The sequence below is a fragment of the Hemibagrus wyckioides genome, linkage group LG07 (assembly GCF_019097595.1).
Source record: "Hemibagrus wyckioides isolate EC202008001 linkage group LG07, SWU_Hwy_1.0, whole genome shotgun sequence".
Classification (NCBI taxonomy): domain Eukaryota; kingdom Metazoa; phylum Chordata; class Actinopteri; order Siluriformes; family Bagridae; genus Hemibagrus; species Hemibagrus wyckioides.
The window spans coordinates 4,754,533-4,767,446 of record NC_080716.1 but is presented as its reverse complement, the minus strand read 5'-3'; the positions used below and the strand labels follow the sequence as shown (position 1 = coordinate 4,767,446).

Sequence of the window (12,914 nt, the reverse complement as noted above, 5' to 3'; positions counted from 1 at the left end):
ACGTTTTATCACTTTTTTTTTACAATCGTCTTTATTTTGTTAATAACGTTTATAAACGATTAAATCGATAATAAGTGTGACGCGCTGTTGGCCGGAACGTTTGTTCGACAAAATAGTGCGCTACCCGGAGGTTTGTTTTGCGCGTGCACAGAGCAAGCCACGACTAGGAGACGCACGTGAGAATCGGAAACAGGGGGAGAAAACTTTAATAATAATATATATATTTTTTAGTTTTTGTTAAAGATGTCGGATTTAGAAGAGGATTGTCAGCTGGGAGCGGAATCAGAAGAGGAGGATTGTGAGCTCTCTGATGGAGAGGTGAACATTTAGTGCCTCTCGGTGGGGGGGGGGTCATTGGTTTTATTTTATAAACTTCACTTTGTGTTATTAACGCGTTATATCGTGTTGTTGTGTTAGATTATAATGTCTTATATAGTAGTGTCGTGGTGTGTTAGAATCAATCTTCAGCATTTTTTCTTTTCTTTTGTAATTGATGACATTCACATTGAATCTCATTAAAGTCTTCCACATCTCCAACACAATGGGTGTAATGTATAAACTTTATTATAAACCCTGTCATCATTTCTGTCACGATTTAAAACCGTTCATTTAGACATTTGTATACTCTATAACACACTCTGTGTTTTCTCTGTAAACGGTACATGGCTCCTAGTTTGCGTATAAACCTGAGATCTCTTTTTTTTTTTTTAATCTAAAAGCTTCAAGAAGCCTTCACCAAAGGGCTCCTCAAACCCGGCATGAACGTTCCTCTAGAAGAACCTAAGAAAGCCGCGAACAATGTGGTGAGTTAATGGAGATGTTTTGATGTTTGATGTGCCGGAGCTCGAATCGGAGCCGGAGCTTTTTAACACCGCTCTGTTCCATGTCTCCAGGAGGGTTTGAAGAAATGTCTGGCGGAGTTTAAGAGGAATCTGGCCTGGGTGGAGAGGCTGGACCTCACCAATCCTCCTGCTGAAGATATCGTGGCTAAAGCGGAGGGGAGGGCGGAGCTGAGCCAGGGCGGAGATCAGATCGACGCAGACGACGACTTTCAGAGGGAGATGTTCTTGTGAGTGTTTGATTTGGTGTCAGAAGCTCGGTTGTGGCTCCTTGTGATCTTCTGGACAGAGCTAACAACAATCCTAAATGAAGATAAATACGAATAAATTCGTCCTCAACACTGGAAAGAACTCTTGTTTTTGTTTATCATTCAGGCTGCTCAGCGTTAGTCCATTAGAATGAGCCTCTAGTAGCATACACCTCACCTCCACTCCAGAACACTGTGATCTGATTGGCTGTCAGTAATTCTCTCTATATGCCTGTCCATCTGAATCAGTTAGTGGAGAGGAAATGTGATGTGAAATGTGAAGTACAACTGGGTTATTAAGGTCATTAGACACTTCTCAACTCTCTCTGACTCTGGATGTTGTTGTTGTTGATGTGCTGCAGTTATCGTCAGGCCCAGGCCACTGTCCTCGCTGCACTGCCCAAATTAAACAAGTTACAGATTCCCACCAAACGGCCAGAGGATTACTTCGCAGAGATGGCCAAATCTGACCAGCACATGCAGAAGGTGTGTGTCTGTGTGTGTGTGTGTGTGTATTTTATTAGTAATATTAGCTCGTTTTAAATCAGCACAATTAGAAATTACAGCTCTGGCGATAGAGTTTAAAGTGTATTCACTTATCTGTGTGTGTGTGTGTGTGTGTGTGTAGATCAGGAAGAAATTGATCCAGAAGCAGATGGCGATGGAGAAATCAGAGAAAGCCAAGAAGCTGAGAGAACAGAGGAAGTTCAGCAAGAAGGTGATTGTTTACTCCAAACACATCTCTATCTATCTATCTATCTATCTATCTATCTATCTATCTATCTATCTATCTATCTATCTATATGTCTGTCTGTCTGTCTGTCTGTCTCTCTTTTTCCCTCTCTCTCCCCCCCCCTTCTCTTTCTCTCTCTGTCTCTCTCTCTTTCTCCTTCTCTGTTTCTCTCTCTCTCTATTTATTCATGATTTATGTGAGCTCTGATGATATCAGATATGAGTGAGGTGGTCATCATGTCATCATTTGTGATCTGTCTCTCCAGGTTCAGGTCCAGGTTCTTCAGAAGAGGCAGAAGGAGAAGAAGAACATGATGACGGCGGTGAAGAAATATCAGAAAGGTCCCGTCTCTGTTCCTCTGATTTATCCTCCTCTTTATCTCTCTCTCTGTGTTATAATCCAGTAGAGTGATGGAGTGATGATGTTTACTCAGGTATGAGCGATAAACTGGACTTCCTGGAGGGAGATGATCAGGGGAAGAGAGCAGGAGCAGGAGCACCATCCAAACCGCACGTTAACAAGAAAGGGTCAGTCACAGCAGGCCGAGATACTGTAACTTTTAGAGGCGGGGCCTAAAGTAGGAGGGGCTTAAAAATAAATGTGTATATTGTTTCAGATTTTTTTTTTTATTTCTCCAGTCCTGTTGCTTTAAAATCCCAAAAAAAATTTTGACTCTAAATTAAAAATCCCGCGCTCTGTTTTTAGCCCTAACGCTAAGAGGAAGTTCAAGGACTCGAAGTTCGGGTTCGGCGGCAAAAAGAAAGGCACCAAGTGGAACACGAAGGAGAGCTACGACGACGTGTCGGGATTCCGGGCCAAAGTCGCTCACGGCAAAGCGGGCAAGAAGTTCAGCAAAGGAGGGAAGAATGTAAGGAGCTTTTCACCTGGTTTGGTTCAGAATAAAAATGCGGCATAAGTTGATTGAGCAAAAAATCCGAAACTTTTCTCCCTCTAGGTGACCGTATTCACTGCATCAGTGACTCGAATGTTCTACTTTCTTGTTATTTACACATTATGTTAAAGAAAATTTGTGTTAAAGAAAATTTGAGCTTGTGATGTGATATCCTAACAATGTATAGGTTTTAGCCAGTTATAACACCTCTATAACTCCTCTGTATAACACCTCTATAGGTTCAAGGTTCTTTGTCAATACCACCATATGTGCAGACGTACAGAGGAATCGAAATACCGTTTCTCGTCAGTATTAGTTATAATCTCAGTCTGTGCAACAAAGAACAGATTTTTGTGACGGTACCAGCAGTATACTTATAATAAATAGAATGGATATATGTCTGAATGAATATATATCTGAGTAAGTGTAAACAGTGAATTCTATTAAATATACAAATATATTTTAAGGTGCAAATAAGCTGAAGATAGATGTAAACATGAAGGTATACATGAAGATAAATGTAAACGTTCAAAAAGTTAGATGCAAAAAGAACAGCATGTACAATAGCAGCAGTATGAGTAGTGCAATAAGACTGTAAAGTGTAAACAGTGTGGGATTGAAATAGTTTGCGTATGTAACGCTGAAACATGTCCTGTTTGAACAAGTGTTTGTAAACCGTCCAGTGTGTGTAGAATTTTATTGACAGTATAAAGTGTCTAATGTCTATAACACTTCTATAGACCCTGTAGAACACCTCTATAACACGTTTATAGACCCTCTATAATACCTCTACAGATCCTGTAGAACACCTCTATAGACCCTCTATAATACCTCTACAGACCCTGTAGAACACCTCTATAGACCCTCTATAATACCTCTACAGATCCTGTAGAACACCTCTATAGACCCTCTATAATACCTCTACAGATCCTGTAGAACACCTCTATAGACCCTCTATAATACCTCTACAGATCCTGTAGAACACCTCTATAGACCCTCTATAATACCTCTGTAGACCCTGTATAACACCTCTATAGACCCTCTATAATACCTCTGTAGACCCTGTATAACACCTCTATAGACCCTCTATAATACCTCTGTAGACCCTGTATAACACCTCTATAGACCCTCTATAATACCTCTACAGATCCTGTAGAACACCTCTATAGACCCTCTATAATACCTCTGTAGACCCTGTATAACACCTCTATAGACCCTCTATAATACCTCTACAGATCCTGTAGAACACCTCTATAGACCCTCTATAATACCTCTGTAGACCCTGTATAACACTACAGAGCTGTTAATCACAGGAACATGTTAGATTTTGGGTTTAAAGCTGATAAATCTCATTCTCTACACAGAAACAGCTTACACACGGATAAATAAGACTCCTGGTTGCTGTTTATTTATTTAGTTGTAACAGCATGAATGTGAATATTTATATTATATATTATCCCTCAGGAGGATGATGTGTTTAACGTTGACCACTCGATTGGTCAGAAAGCTGACTTTTGTCCTCCATGTTTCTAACAGAAGCGGCCGGGAAAGGAAACCCGGCGTAAGATGAAGGCGCGGAAATGAGTCGTGATGAACATCTTTACATGGATCTGCATGTTGGCATGAGCTGCTCCACTGTACACACACACACACAGTGGAAGCCGACTGCAGTGTGCGTGATTTTTGAGGAGGACTTTAAACAGGGACTCGTGGTGGTGATTCTTTCTGGTGAATCTCACAGAAAAAGCTTTTGGATTTTTAATATTTTTATGTTTCATGATTTGTTGAGATGTGTGAATGATGTTCTGATTGGATAAAGGTTTTGTTGGTTGGTTAATTTTCTATCCAGGATTTTTGTAACTCTCCACTGTTTGTTCTACGTGCCGCCGTTTGTGTGGTTTTCCAGTTACAGAGATGTTCCACAGAACACAGCGACTCAGACGGATCAGAACCGAGGACTCGCTCGGTCAGTGTCGTAGCGTGTCCTGTGACTGTACACAGTGTTTCTCTGGTGACCAGTGATGGCCACGAGAAATGAAATAAAATGAGGTTTTCAAATGAAACTGCACACATTTTATTTAACTGATTTAGTTATTTGACTCAGCTCACTACTAAGAATCGACTCCTTTTGACTCCTAAATGAATCAATACCCCCTTTCTTCAGAAACCAATATCATTAACTAGTTGTTATTATCATTATTATTATTGTTTGTTATTATTATTCCTTCTCTGACTGTAGCTAGAAATAGCTTATTATGTTATATATATTATAATTTAAAAAAATAAACATCAGAATGAATGATTCATATAAGCAGGGTCGACTCTTCACGAACGAGTCGACTCTTTTCAGTGAACAATAAGAGTCGTCTTGTAGGAATGTATTTGGAATATCTTCATTTTTTTCTTTTTTTGATGTTTAGGTGTTATTTCATCATGATATTAACATGGAAACGACTCACGTAGGATCCATTTGACTTTTCATAAAAATGTAATGTGTATAAATCTTATTTTAATTCATTTCTAGTAACAATTCATAGATAAAAAGAAGCAGCATAAGTGAAAATAGTGAAAATTAATCCCAGGTGAAAAATTAGAAGCCAATGAGCCGTTTAAGAGCGAAAGAGTCGGTTCGTCTCGGTGAGTCAAATGACCTGATTCACTGAATCGAGCACGTTAGCGACATCTGGTGGTCAAAAAGGTGAAGCGATTAGTCTTGAACATTAAATCTGATCTGATGAGTGTGTGGTTTTTGGGGGGCTACATGTTTGACAGTACACTTTGTTTAGGTTTTGTGAAGCTGTAAAAGTTGCTGTGAAGATGGCTGTAACTTCACTTTAAGAGGAAATGTGTTTAAAACTCAGAACAACGCATGAAGCAAAATGAAAAATTTATTAGAACAACTTTATAAACTCACAGTGCTTAACATTGTAATAGAAAACATTTGCACTAAATCCCCTTAACTGGTCATCAACAGATGTTTACCAACAAACTCTAAAATATTAGTGTAGAAATAACAGGAACAACAGAAAACCCAAGCCTAATCTTTACTTCCTGCAAATAATGATCAAATTTTCTTCTGGGAGAAATATCAGCACTGCAGAGCTTTAGGTGATAGATTTCATGACTTCCAGAGTTTGCAGTAATAATAAACCAGTTCCCTCGCTTCTAATGAACACAGCGCCGGATTGTTTATTATAGATTATATTTCAAAGCATGAGGAATTTACTAAAGCCCATCATTTGGGTTCATATCGTAACTAATTTGCATAAAAATGAGGAAGATTCATGACGTGAATATTCGTTCATCGTCATTCATTCTAGAGAGAATGCAGGGTTCAGGTGACGTCTGACTGACTGATCACTCGGACCCGAGTCACGCTCGTGTTGTAGAGGAGACACCTCGCCTCCGTTGTCCACCCTCAGGTGGTGCTGGTAGTAATCGGGTCTCGGATGAAGGAGATACGGCATGTAGAAGAAACCGGGACCTTCCTATGATAAATAAATAAATAAACAAAAATATTAATAGTAATAGTGAGTGGAAATTTCCCAGTTAGGATTCATGATTATACGCCGATCAGCCATAAAATTATGACCACCTGCCTAATATGGTGTTAGTGCCCTGACCCGTCCTGCACTGTGTATTCTGACCCCTTTCTATCAGAACCAGCATTAATTTCTTCAGCAGTTTGATCAACAGTAGCTCGTCTGTTGGATCGGATCACACGGGTCAGCCTTCACTCCCCTCGTCCATCAATGAGCCTTGACCGCCCATGACCCTGTCACCGGGTCACCACTGTTCCTTCCTTGGTCCACTTTTGATACTGACCACTGCAGACCGGGAACACCCCACAAGAGCTGCAGTTTTGGAGATGCTCTGATTAGATTAGATTAGATTCAACTTTATTGTCACTGCACATGTGGGTACAAGGCAACAAAGTACATTTAGCATCTAACCAGAAGTGCATTTCGAAGTGCAAATAATTAGCTGATCCAGTGGTCTAGACATCACAATTTGTTCCTTTTGGTCAAACTCGCTCAAATCCTTACGCTTGTCCATTTTTCCTGCTTCTAACATCAACTTTGAGGACAAAATGTTGACTTGCTGCCTAATATATCCCCCCCACTAACAGGTGCCATGATGAGATAATCAGCGTTATTCACTTCACCTGGAACTGGTCATAATGTTATGGCTGATCGGTGTATTTGTATGTTCAGTGATTGCATGATTAGCATCATTGGTCCACTGACAGGACAGTGACCTATACGGCTCTTCAGGAGTCGTGTGTGTTGGTGTGTTTTGTGTGTGCAGGTCACCGCCACTGTGGTGATGAAGAGGAGGAGGAATGAAGCAGGCATGGGCGATGAGAGAAGCGAATGCCAGGGGATTACAGCAGAAGGGAAATGTCAGCATTTTGTGTAACAAGCTACAGGATACAGATCTGTGCTGATAAACTGACCACAAATCAGAAATCCATCAGCGAGCAGAAGCTGCAGAGTCCTGTGTGCTGCTCACCTGGAGGCCTAATTAACCAGGCTGAAGAGACGAGCTAATGAAGTGTGTTAATAGTGAAGAGTGTGGAAAATGAATGCTGTGTGTGTGTTTGTGTGTGTGTGTGTGTGTGTGTGTGTGTGTGTCAGCACAGTGCTCACTCTCTCACACACCGATGTTCTCGTCTGAGTCGTGGTGTTGAGGTGTTACCAGAGTGACCCATAACAACGTTTACTTCACTAACGAGTTTTGGAAATATTGTCTATCATCTGTTTAATTAATCAAAACTCAAAAACTCTAACGAATTCTGGAAGGCATTGTACGACATTGAGGTTCGCTCGCTAACTAGAATAAAGGTAATAAAAAATATATCAATTGTTTTTCATTTATTTTATAGATTTTTATTACTAAAGGTAATAATTAATGGATAGAAAGAACAAATAAAGTGAGCAGAAATAAACACGTAAATTAAGACAAATAAAACTAAGTTTAGTTTAGTGCTCACTTATTATTCTATTACATTATTACAGTATAATAGCGTTATTATATTGTACATATATATATATATATAATGAAATATTTCTATTGATACAGAAGTGAGTCAAAATAAGTTCCCCTTGTGTTTTTCCGTCTATACCCAGATCTCTCATCTCTCTCTGAGAACTTTACCTTTCATGGACATACAGAACTTTTTTATTTTATTTCAGATTTTACAATCAGGAATCTACACGTTTGCACACGACGACTGAGAAAACACGTCTGTCTCCTGATGTCTGAATAGTTTGGGCTAGTCTCAGATGTTCTGTTGGGTTTTTGAGAAGAAACAGATTATCAGTTAAAGAAGATGTTCAGCTCCCTGTACTATAACAAGCTGAAAAGCTGAACGTTTAAATGTCCACAAAGAAAAACATCATTCCACAGCAACAGGCAAAACCACTGACTAATACACATTGATTATAAAGGTTTATAAGGCTAGTGTCAGTTTAATTGCTGAGATGTGGAAAAGTGTGGAAACTGATCCTGCATGAATAGGGCTTTTTCTTTAACTGATAATCTGTTTCTTCGCAAAACGTTCATTAAGAAAGCTATTAGCAATCTGATGAATATTCATAAGCATAAGGGGATCTAAAGTAGAACAAATTTATCATTTCAAAATGTTTTTTCAGAATAAAAAGTGTTTAAGATGTGTTTCAGAGACAAAGAGAAGCGTTAAAGAGTGAGGTTCTTCTCTGAATGAGCTCTCCTGACACTATAATTAATCCAGGCAAAAATAAATAATAAAATAATCTCAGTGTAATGAAGAGGTCTGTTCGAGCTCGGGAAGATTTCCGTTCTTTTGTTTGTTTTTGTTCCAGAAAAATGTAGGCCACGTGCTCCAGAGAGGGCGAGTAGACGCAAGGACGTCTGAGGCTGAGTGCAAAATCACACGCGTCGCAATTATCACTTCACAATTAACGCTTTTTAAACACTTCAGCATACTGAGGATTTAGTGCAGCTTCTGTTATTAAACTATATACACAGATCAGGCATAACATTATGACCACCTGTCTAATATTGTGTTGGTCTCCTTTTGCTGCTGAAACAGCCCTGACCCGTCCTGCACTGTGTATTCTGACCCCTTTCTATCAGAACCAGCATTAACTTCTTCAGCAGTTTGAGCAACAGTAGCTCGTCTGTTGGATCGGATCACACGGGCCAGCCTTCACTCCCCACGTCCATCAATGAGCCTTGACCGCCCATGACCCTGTCTCCGGTTCACCACTGTTCCTTCCTTGGACCACTTGTGATAGATACTGACCACTGCAGACCGGGAACACCCCACAAGAGCTGCAGTTTTGGAGATGCTCTGATCCAGTGGTCTAGACATCACAATTTGGACCTTTTGGTCAAACTCACTCAAATCCTTACACTTGTCCATTTTTCCTGCTTCTAACATCAACTTTGAGGACAAAATGTTGACTTGCTGCCTAATATATCCCCCCCACTAACAGGGGCCATGATGAGGAGATACTCAGTCTTATTCACGGCACCTGGTGGTGGTCATAAAGTTATGGCCGATTGGTGTGTTTCAGTGATTGAGCCGTTAATCTGGAGAGTTCTGGACTCTCTGATTGGTCAGAAGGTGTTGATTAGTTGTCTCTAACAGCACCTCTGACAGTTGTGTGGTTTCTGGGTAACATGGACATACTGTAGGATTTTTTTGTCTTATTAACGTCAATAGAGAGAAAGAGCATGAGGCTGGTGAGGGAACGACTGTTTACAGCTGCTATAAGGTAAGTGAGAGGTACAGAATGTTTCATAAACTGTGATATAAAGTTCCTTCACCTGTCTGTTCTCCATCAGCGCCGCCTGAGTAACCTGAGGAAAGCCCAGGGGTCCGAGTGGGGGCGCTCCGAAGCCGTACAGGACCGGTGGAGGTGGGTAAGCGTTGGGGTAGTGAGGGTGCAGGTAGAAGGGCGTCGCCATGGGCAGATCACCTGAGTACACCGTGTTTTGGGGTATTTCTGTTACGAAGTGTTCCCACGGCAAAGGCTCTGAGAAATAATACAGAGAATCTCATACAGATAATGATGTAAACAAACTGCTAGAAAAAACACATCTGAACTGAAATTATATTCAATATTAAATTAGATTTGATGAAAAGAGGCTCTGAATAAAACAATAATTTAAAGAATCATTTAAAACATGTTTACAAAAACAATTCAATTCAGTTTCATAGACTTAGATAAAGTTCTAAATGTGTGTGTGTGTGTTACGTGGCTCACTAAAAACAAGTCGGTTGATATATATATATATATAAATAATTTTTTTAATCAATATTTTTTATCATTGGATGAGAATTAAATAGTAATCCTAACAAAATAAGATAAAATTATTTCATAAATCTGGTTAGAGAGTAAAAAAGGAAATGAAGTCGAGTTCAGTCAGAAAGCGTCGTGAGCTCATGACTGACGGATTAGCCTGTATGCTAGCTGTATTTAAAGCGTGTGCGCGCGTGACCCAACCGGCCCGTTCGTCTGGCTTTCTTTAAAGTTCCACACTTATAATCGACTTTATCGGTGATGTATTCTGCTCTAATCTTTACCTCTGAACATGGCGCTATCTCGAGGTACTACGCGGTGATCAGAGGACGTTTGGACGACCTCCGGATCGGCAGTCGGAGCGCACGCGCCGCTCTCCGTTATTTCCGTCACCTCGAGCTCGGTGCACGTGTCACTCTCCGCGCGCGATCTGCGCGTCGCGCGCTGTCTGACACCCGGTGCCGGGTCACCGACCCCGTGTCCTGCCCCTCTCTCGTGCTCCTCTGCGCGCAGACCCCTTCTGACCCCCCTCTGCCTGGCCATGATCCTCGTGCGCTCGGCGATGAGCGTGCACTTCCAGCATCTGCACTGCGTGAAGCGGCACCGGCCCGCGTGACCCTTCAGCGCCACCGCGAAGCCGTGATTGCGGCAGCGCGCGCACTTGGGGCTCCGCGAGACCTTCTGGCTGGAGACGGTTTCCATTTAAAGTGAATGAAGCTTGAGACAGTTTAGAGTTTAAAGTCGGATCACTCTTTTTTCCCCCAAAGCGACCTGTCAATCACTTAGTCACGCGACGGTTAACGTCGAGACGTGACGTCACACTAAACATTGTATCGGTTTTTCGCGCGCGAGCTTGAGAGACCACTGAGGGGCTGAAATTCCCAGGGCAATTAAACTCCAGGTGTGTGTGTGTGTGTGTATATATGTGTGTGTGTGTGTGTGTGTATATATGTGTGTGTGTGTGTGTGTATATATGTGTGTGTGTGTGTGTGTGTGTGTGTGTGTGTGTATATATATGTGTGTGTGTTTGTGTGTGTGTGTGTGTATATATGTGTGTGTGTGTGTGTGTATATATGTGTGTGTGTGTGTGTGTGTGTGTGTGTATATATGTGTGTGTGTGTTTGTGTGTTTGTGTGTGTGTGTGTGTATATATATGTGTGTGTGTTTGTGTGTGTGTGTGTGTGTGTGTGTATATATATGTGTGTGTGTGTGTGTGTGTGTGTGTGTGTGTGTGTGTGGTCAGTCTAAGAGATTTGAGGGGAATTTCCAGCTTCATGGCACCTCTCTAAAGAGAGAAAAAGTGCTAATAAAAATAAAATAAGAGATTTTAATGAGATTAAATAAACTGTTGTACAGTAACACAACAACATTCAGAAACATCACACACTGAGCATCTTTCTAACATGGAGAAGGATACCAAGTGTACTCTATCAAAACCAATAAACACACACCACTTGACCGTAATCCTGACAACAATCCTAACTGTAATCCTGACCACAAACCTAACTGTAATTCTGACCACAATCCAGACTGTAAGCTTGACCACACTCCTGACCACAATCTTGACCACACTCCTGACCATAATCCTGACCATAATCCTGACCACAAACCTGACCATAATCCTGACAGTAATCCTGACCGCAATCCTAACTGTAATTCTGACCATAATCCTGACTGTAATCTTGACCACACTCCTGACCATAATCCTGACCACAATCCTAACCATAATCCTGACCACAATCCTGACCACAATCCTGACCGTAATCCTGACCGCAATCCTGACCACAATCCCGACCGTAATCCTGACCGTAATCCTGACCACAATGCTGACCATAATCCTGACCGTAATCCTGACCGTAATCCTGACCACAATCCTGACCATAATCCTGACCACAATCCCGTACTAGCTTGGTTAACCGTACTATCTACATGCACTCACCATTTTAGTAGCTCACTCTTAAGTATAAAACACATGTAACATACACTTCTTTATATATTTCACGTCTGACGATCAAACTTATTTATTTTAGTTTAAACCCATTTATTTGTCCATTCCACCAACAATGGGGTGCACAAACTTTTGAGTGTACTTTCTGCATGGTCGATTTAAAGGGCAGGAGATTTCATTTCCCAAACCACAGACCAGCCCAATTAACCGAGCCTGGAGATGATGGTTTGTTCAGTGGAGCGAACCTTAAAGTGCCATGATGTGAAAAGAACGTGAGCGTGGCATTTCCATATGGAGGAATAAACACTTTAACAGATGAGCAGATCCAGATGTGTGATGTTCTGTCTGTCTCTGTCGAACCTGCTGTTCAGTCTGTAATCAACACACAGCTCAGATCTCACCGCCTTCGCTGCAGGACAGATCAGACTGGACAAGACTGACCGGACAGATACAACAGACTGGACAACAAAATAAAGGCGTGAAGGAACAAACAGGATGTGGACAAGCGGTTATGGAGAGTATAACAGAGAGGTCAGGAGAGTGGACAGGAGGAAATGTATAGGATATTACAGACACGACAAGAACAGGAAGCTCTGGACAAGACAGACAGGAATGAATATTCTCCAGATCCACTGTGAAAAAAAAATCAATAAACCAAATGAATCTGCTATCTATGTGTAGATATCTCCAAATACATCACTGTAGATATCTCCAAATACCCTACTGTAGATATCTCCAAATACACTACTGTAGATATCTCCAAATACACTACTGTAGATATCTCCAAATACACTACTGTAGATATCTCCAAATACATCACTGTAGATATCTCCAAATACCCTACTGTAGATATCTCCTAATACACCACTGTAGATATCTCCAAATACCCTACTGTAGATATCTCCAAATACACCACTGTAGATATCTCCAAATACACCACTGTAGATATCTCCAAATACCCTACT

At 41.1% G+C, this 12,914-nt stretch overlaps 2 protein-coding genes across 2 annotated transcripts; one reads left to right on the top strand and one right to left on the bottom strand.

Moving 5' to 3' along the window:
• Positions 1 to 131: 131 nt before the first annotated feature.
• ebna1bp2 (EBNA1 binding protein 2) lies at positions 132 to 4,775 on the top strand. Its single transcript, XM_058393809.1, has 9 exons — positions 132 to 318; positions 720 to 803; positions 894 to 1,069; positions 1,450 to 1,573; positions 1,716 to 1,805; positions 2,086 to 2,161; positions 2,254 to 2,347; positions 2,526 to 2,688; positions 4,249 to 4,775. The coding sequence occupies exons 1-9, from the start codon at positions 244 to 246 to the stop codon at positions 4,294 to 4,296; spliced, it is 930 nt and encodes a 309-aa protein (XP_058249792.1). The 5' UTR covers positions 132 to 243; the 3' UTR covers positions 4,297 to 4,775.
• A 1,099-nt stretch (positions 4,776 to 5,874) lies between these two features.
• Positions 5,875 to 10,703, bottom strand: LOC131355878 (doublesex- and mab-3-related transcription factor 1B-like). Its single transcript, XM_058394427.1, has 3 exons — positions 10,286 to 10,703; positions 9,526 to 9,734; positions 5,875 to 6,200 (listed from the first exon to the last, which is right to left on the bottom strand). Exons 1-3 carry the CDS (start codon positions 10,701 to 10,703, stop codon positions 6,024 to 6,026), a joined length of 804 nt encoding a protein of 267 aa, XP_058250410.1. The 3' UTR covers positions 5,875 to 6,023.
• Between the last annotated feature and the right edge of the window lie 2,211 nt (positions 10,704 to 12,914).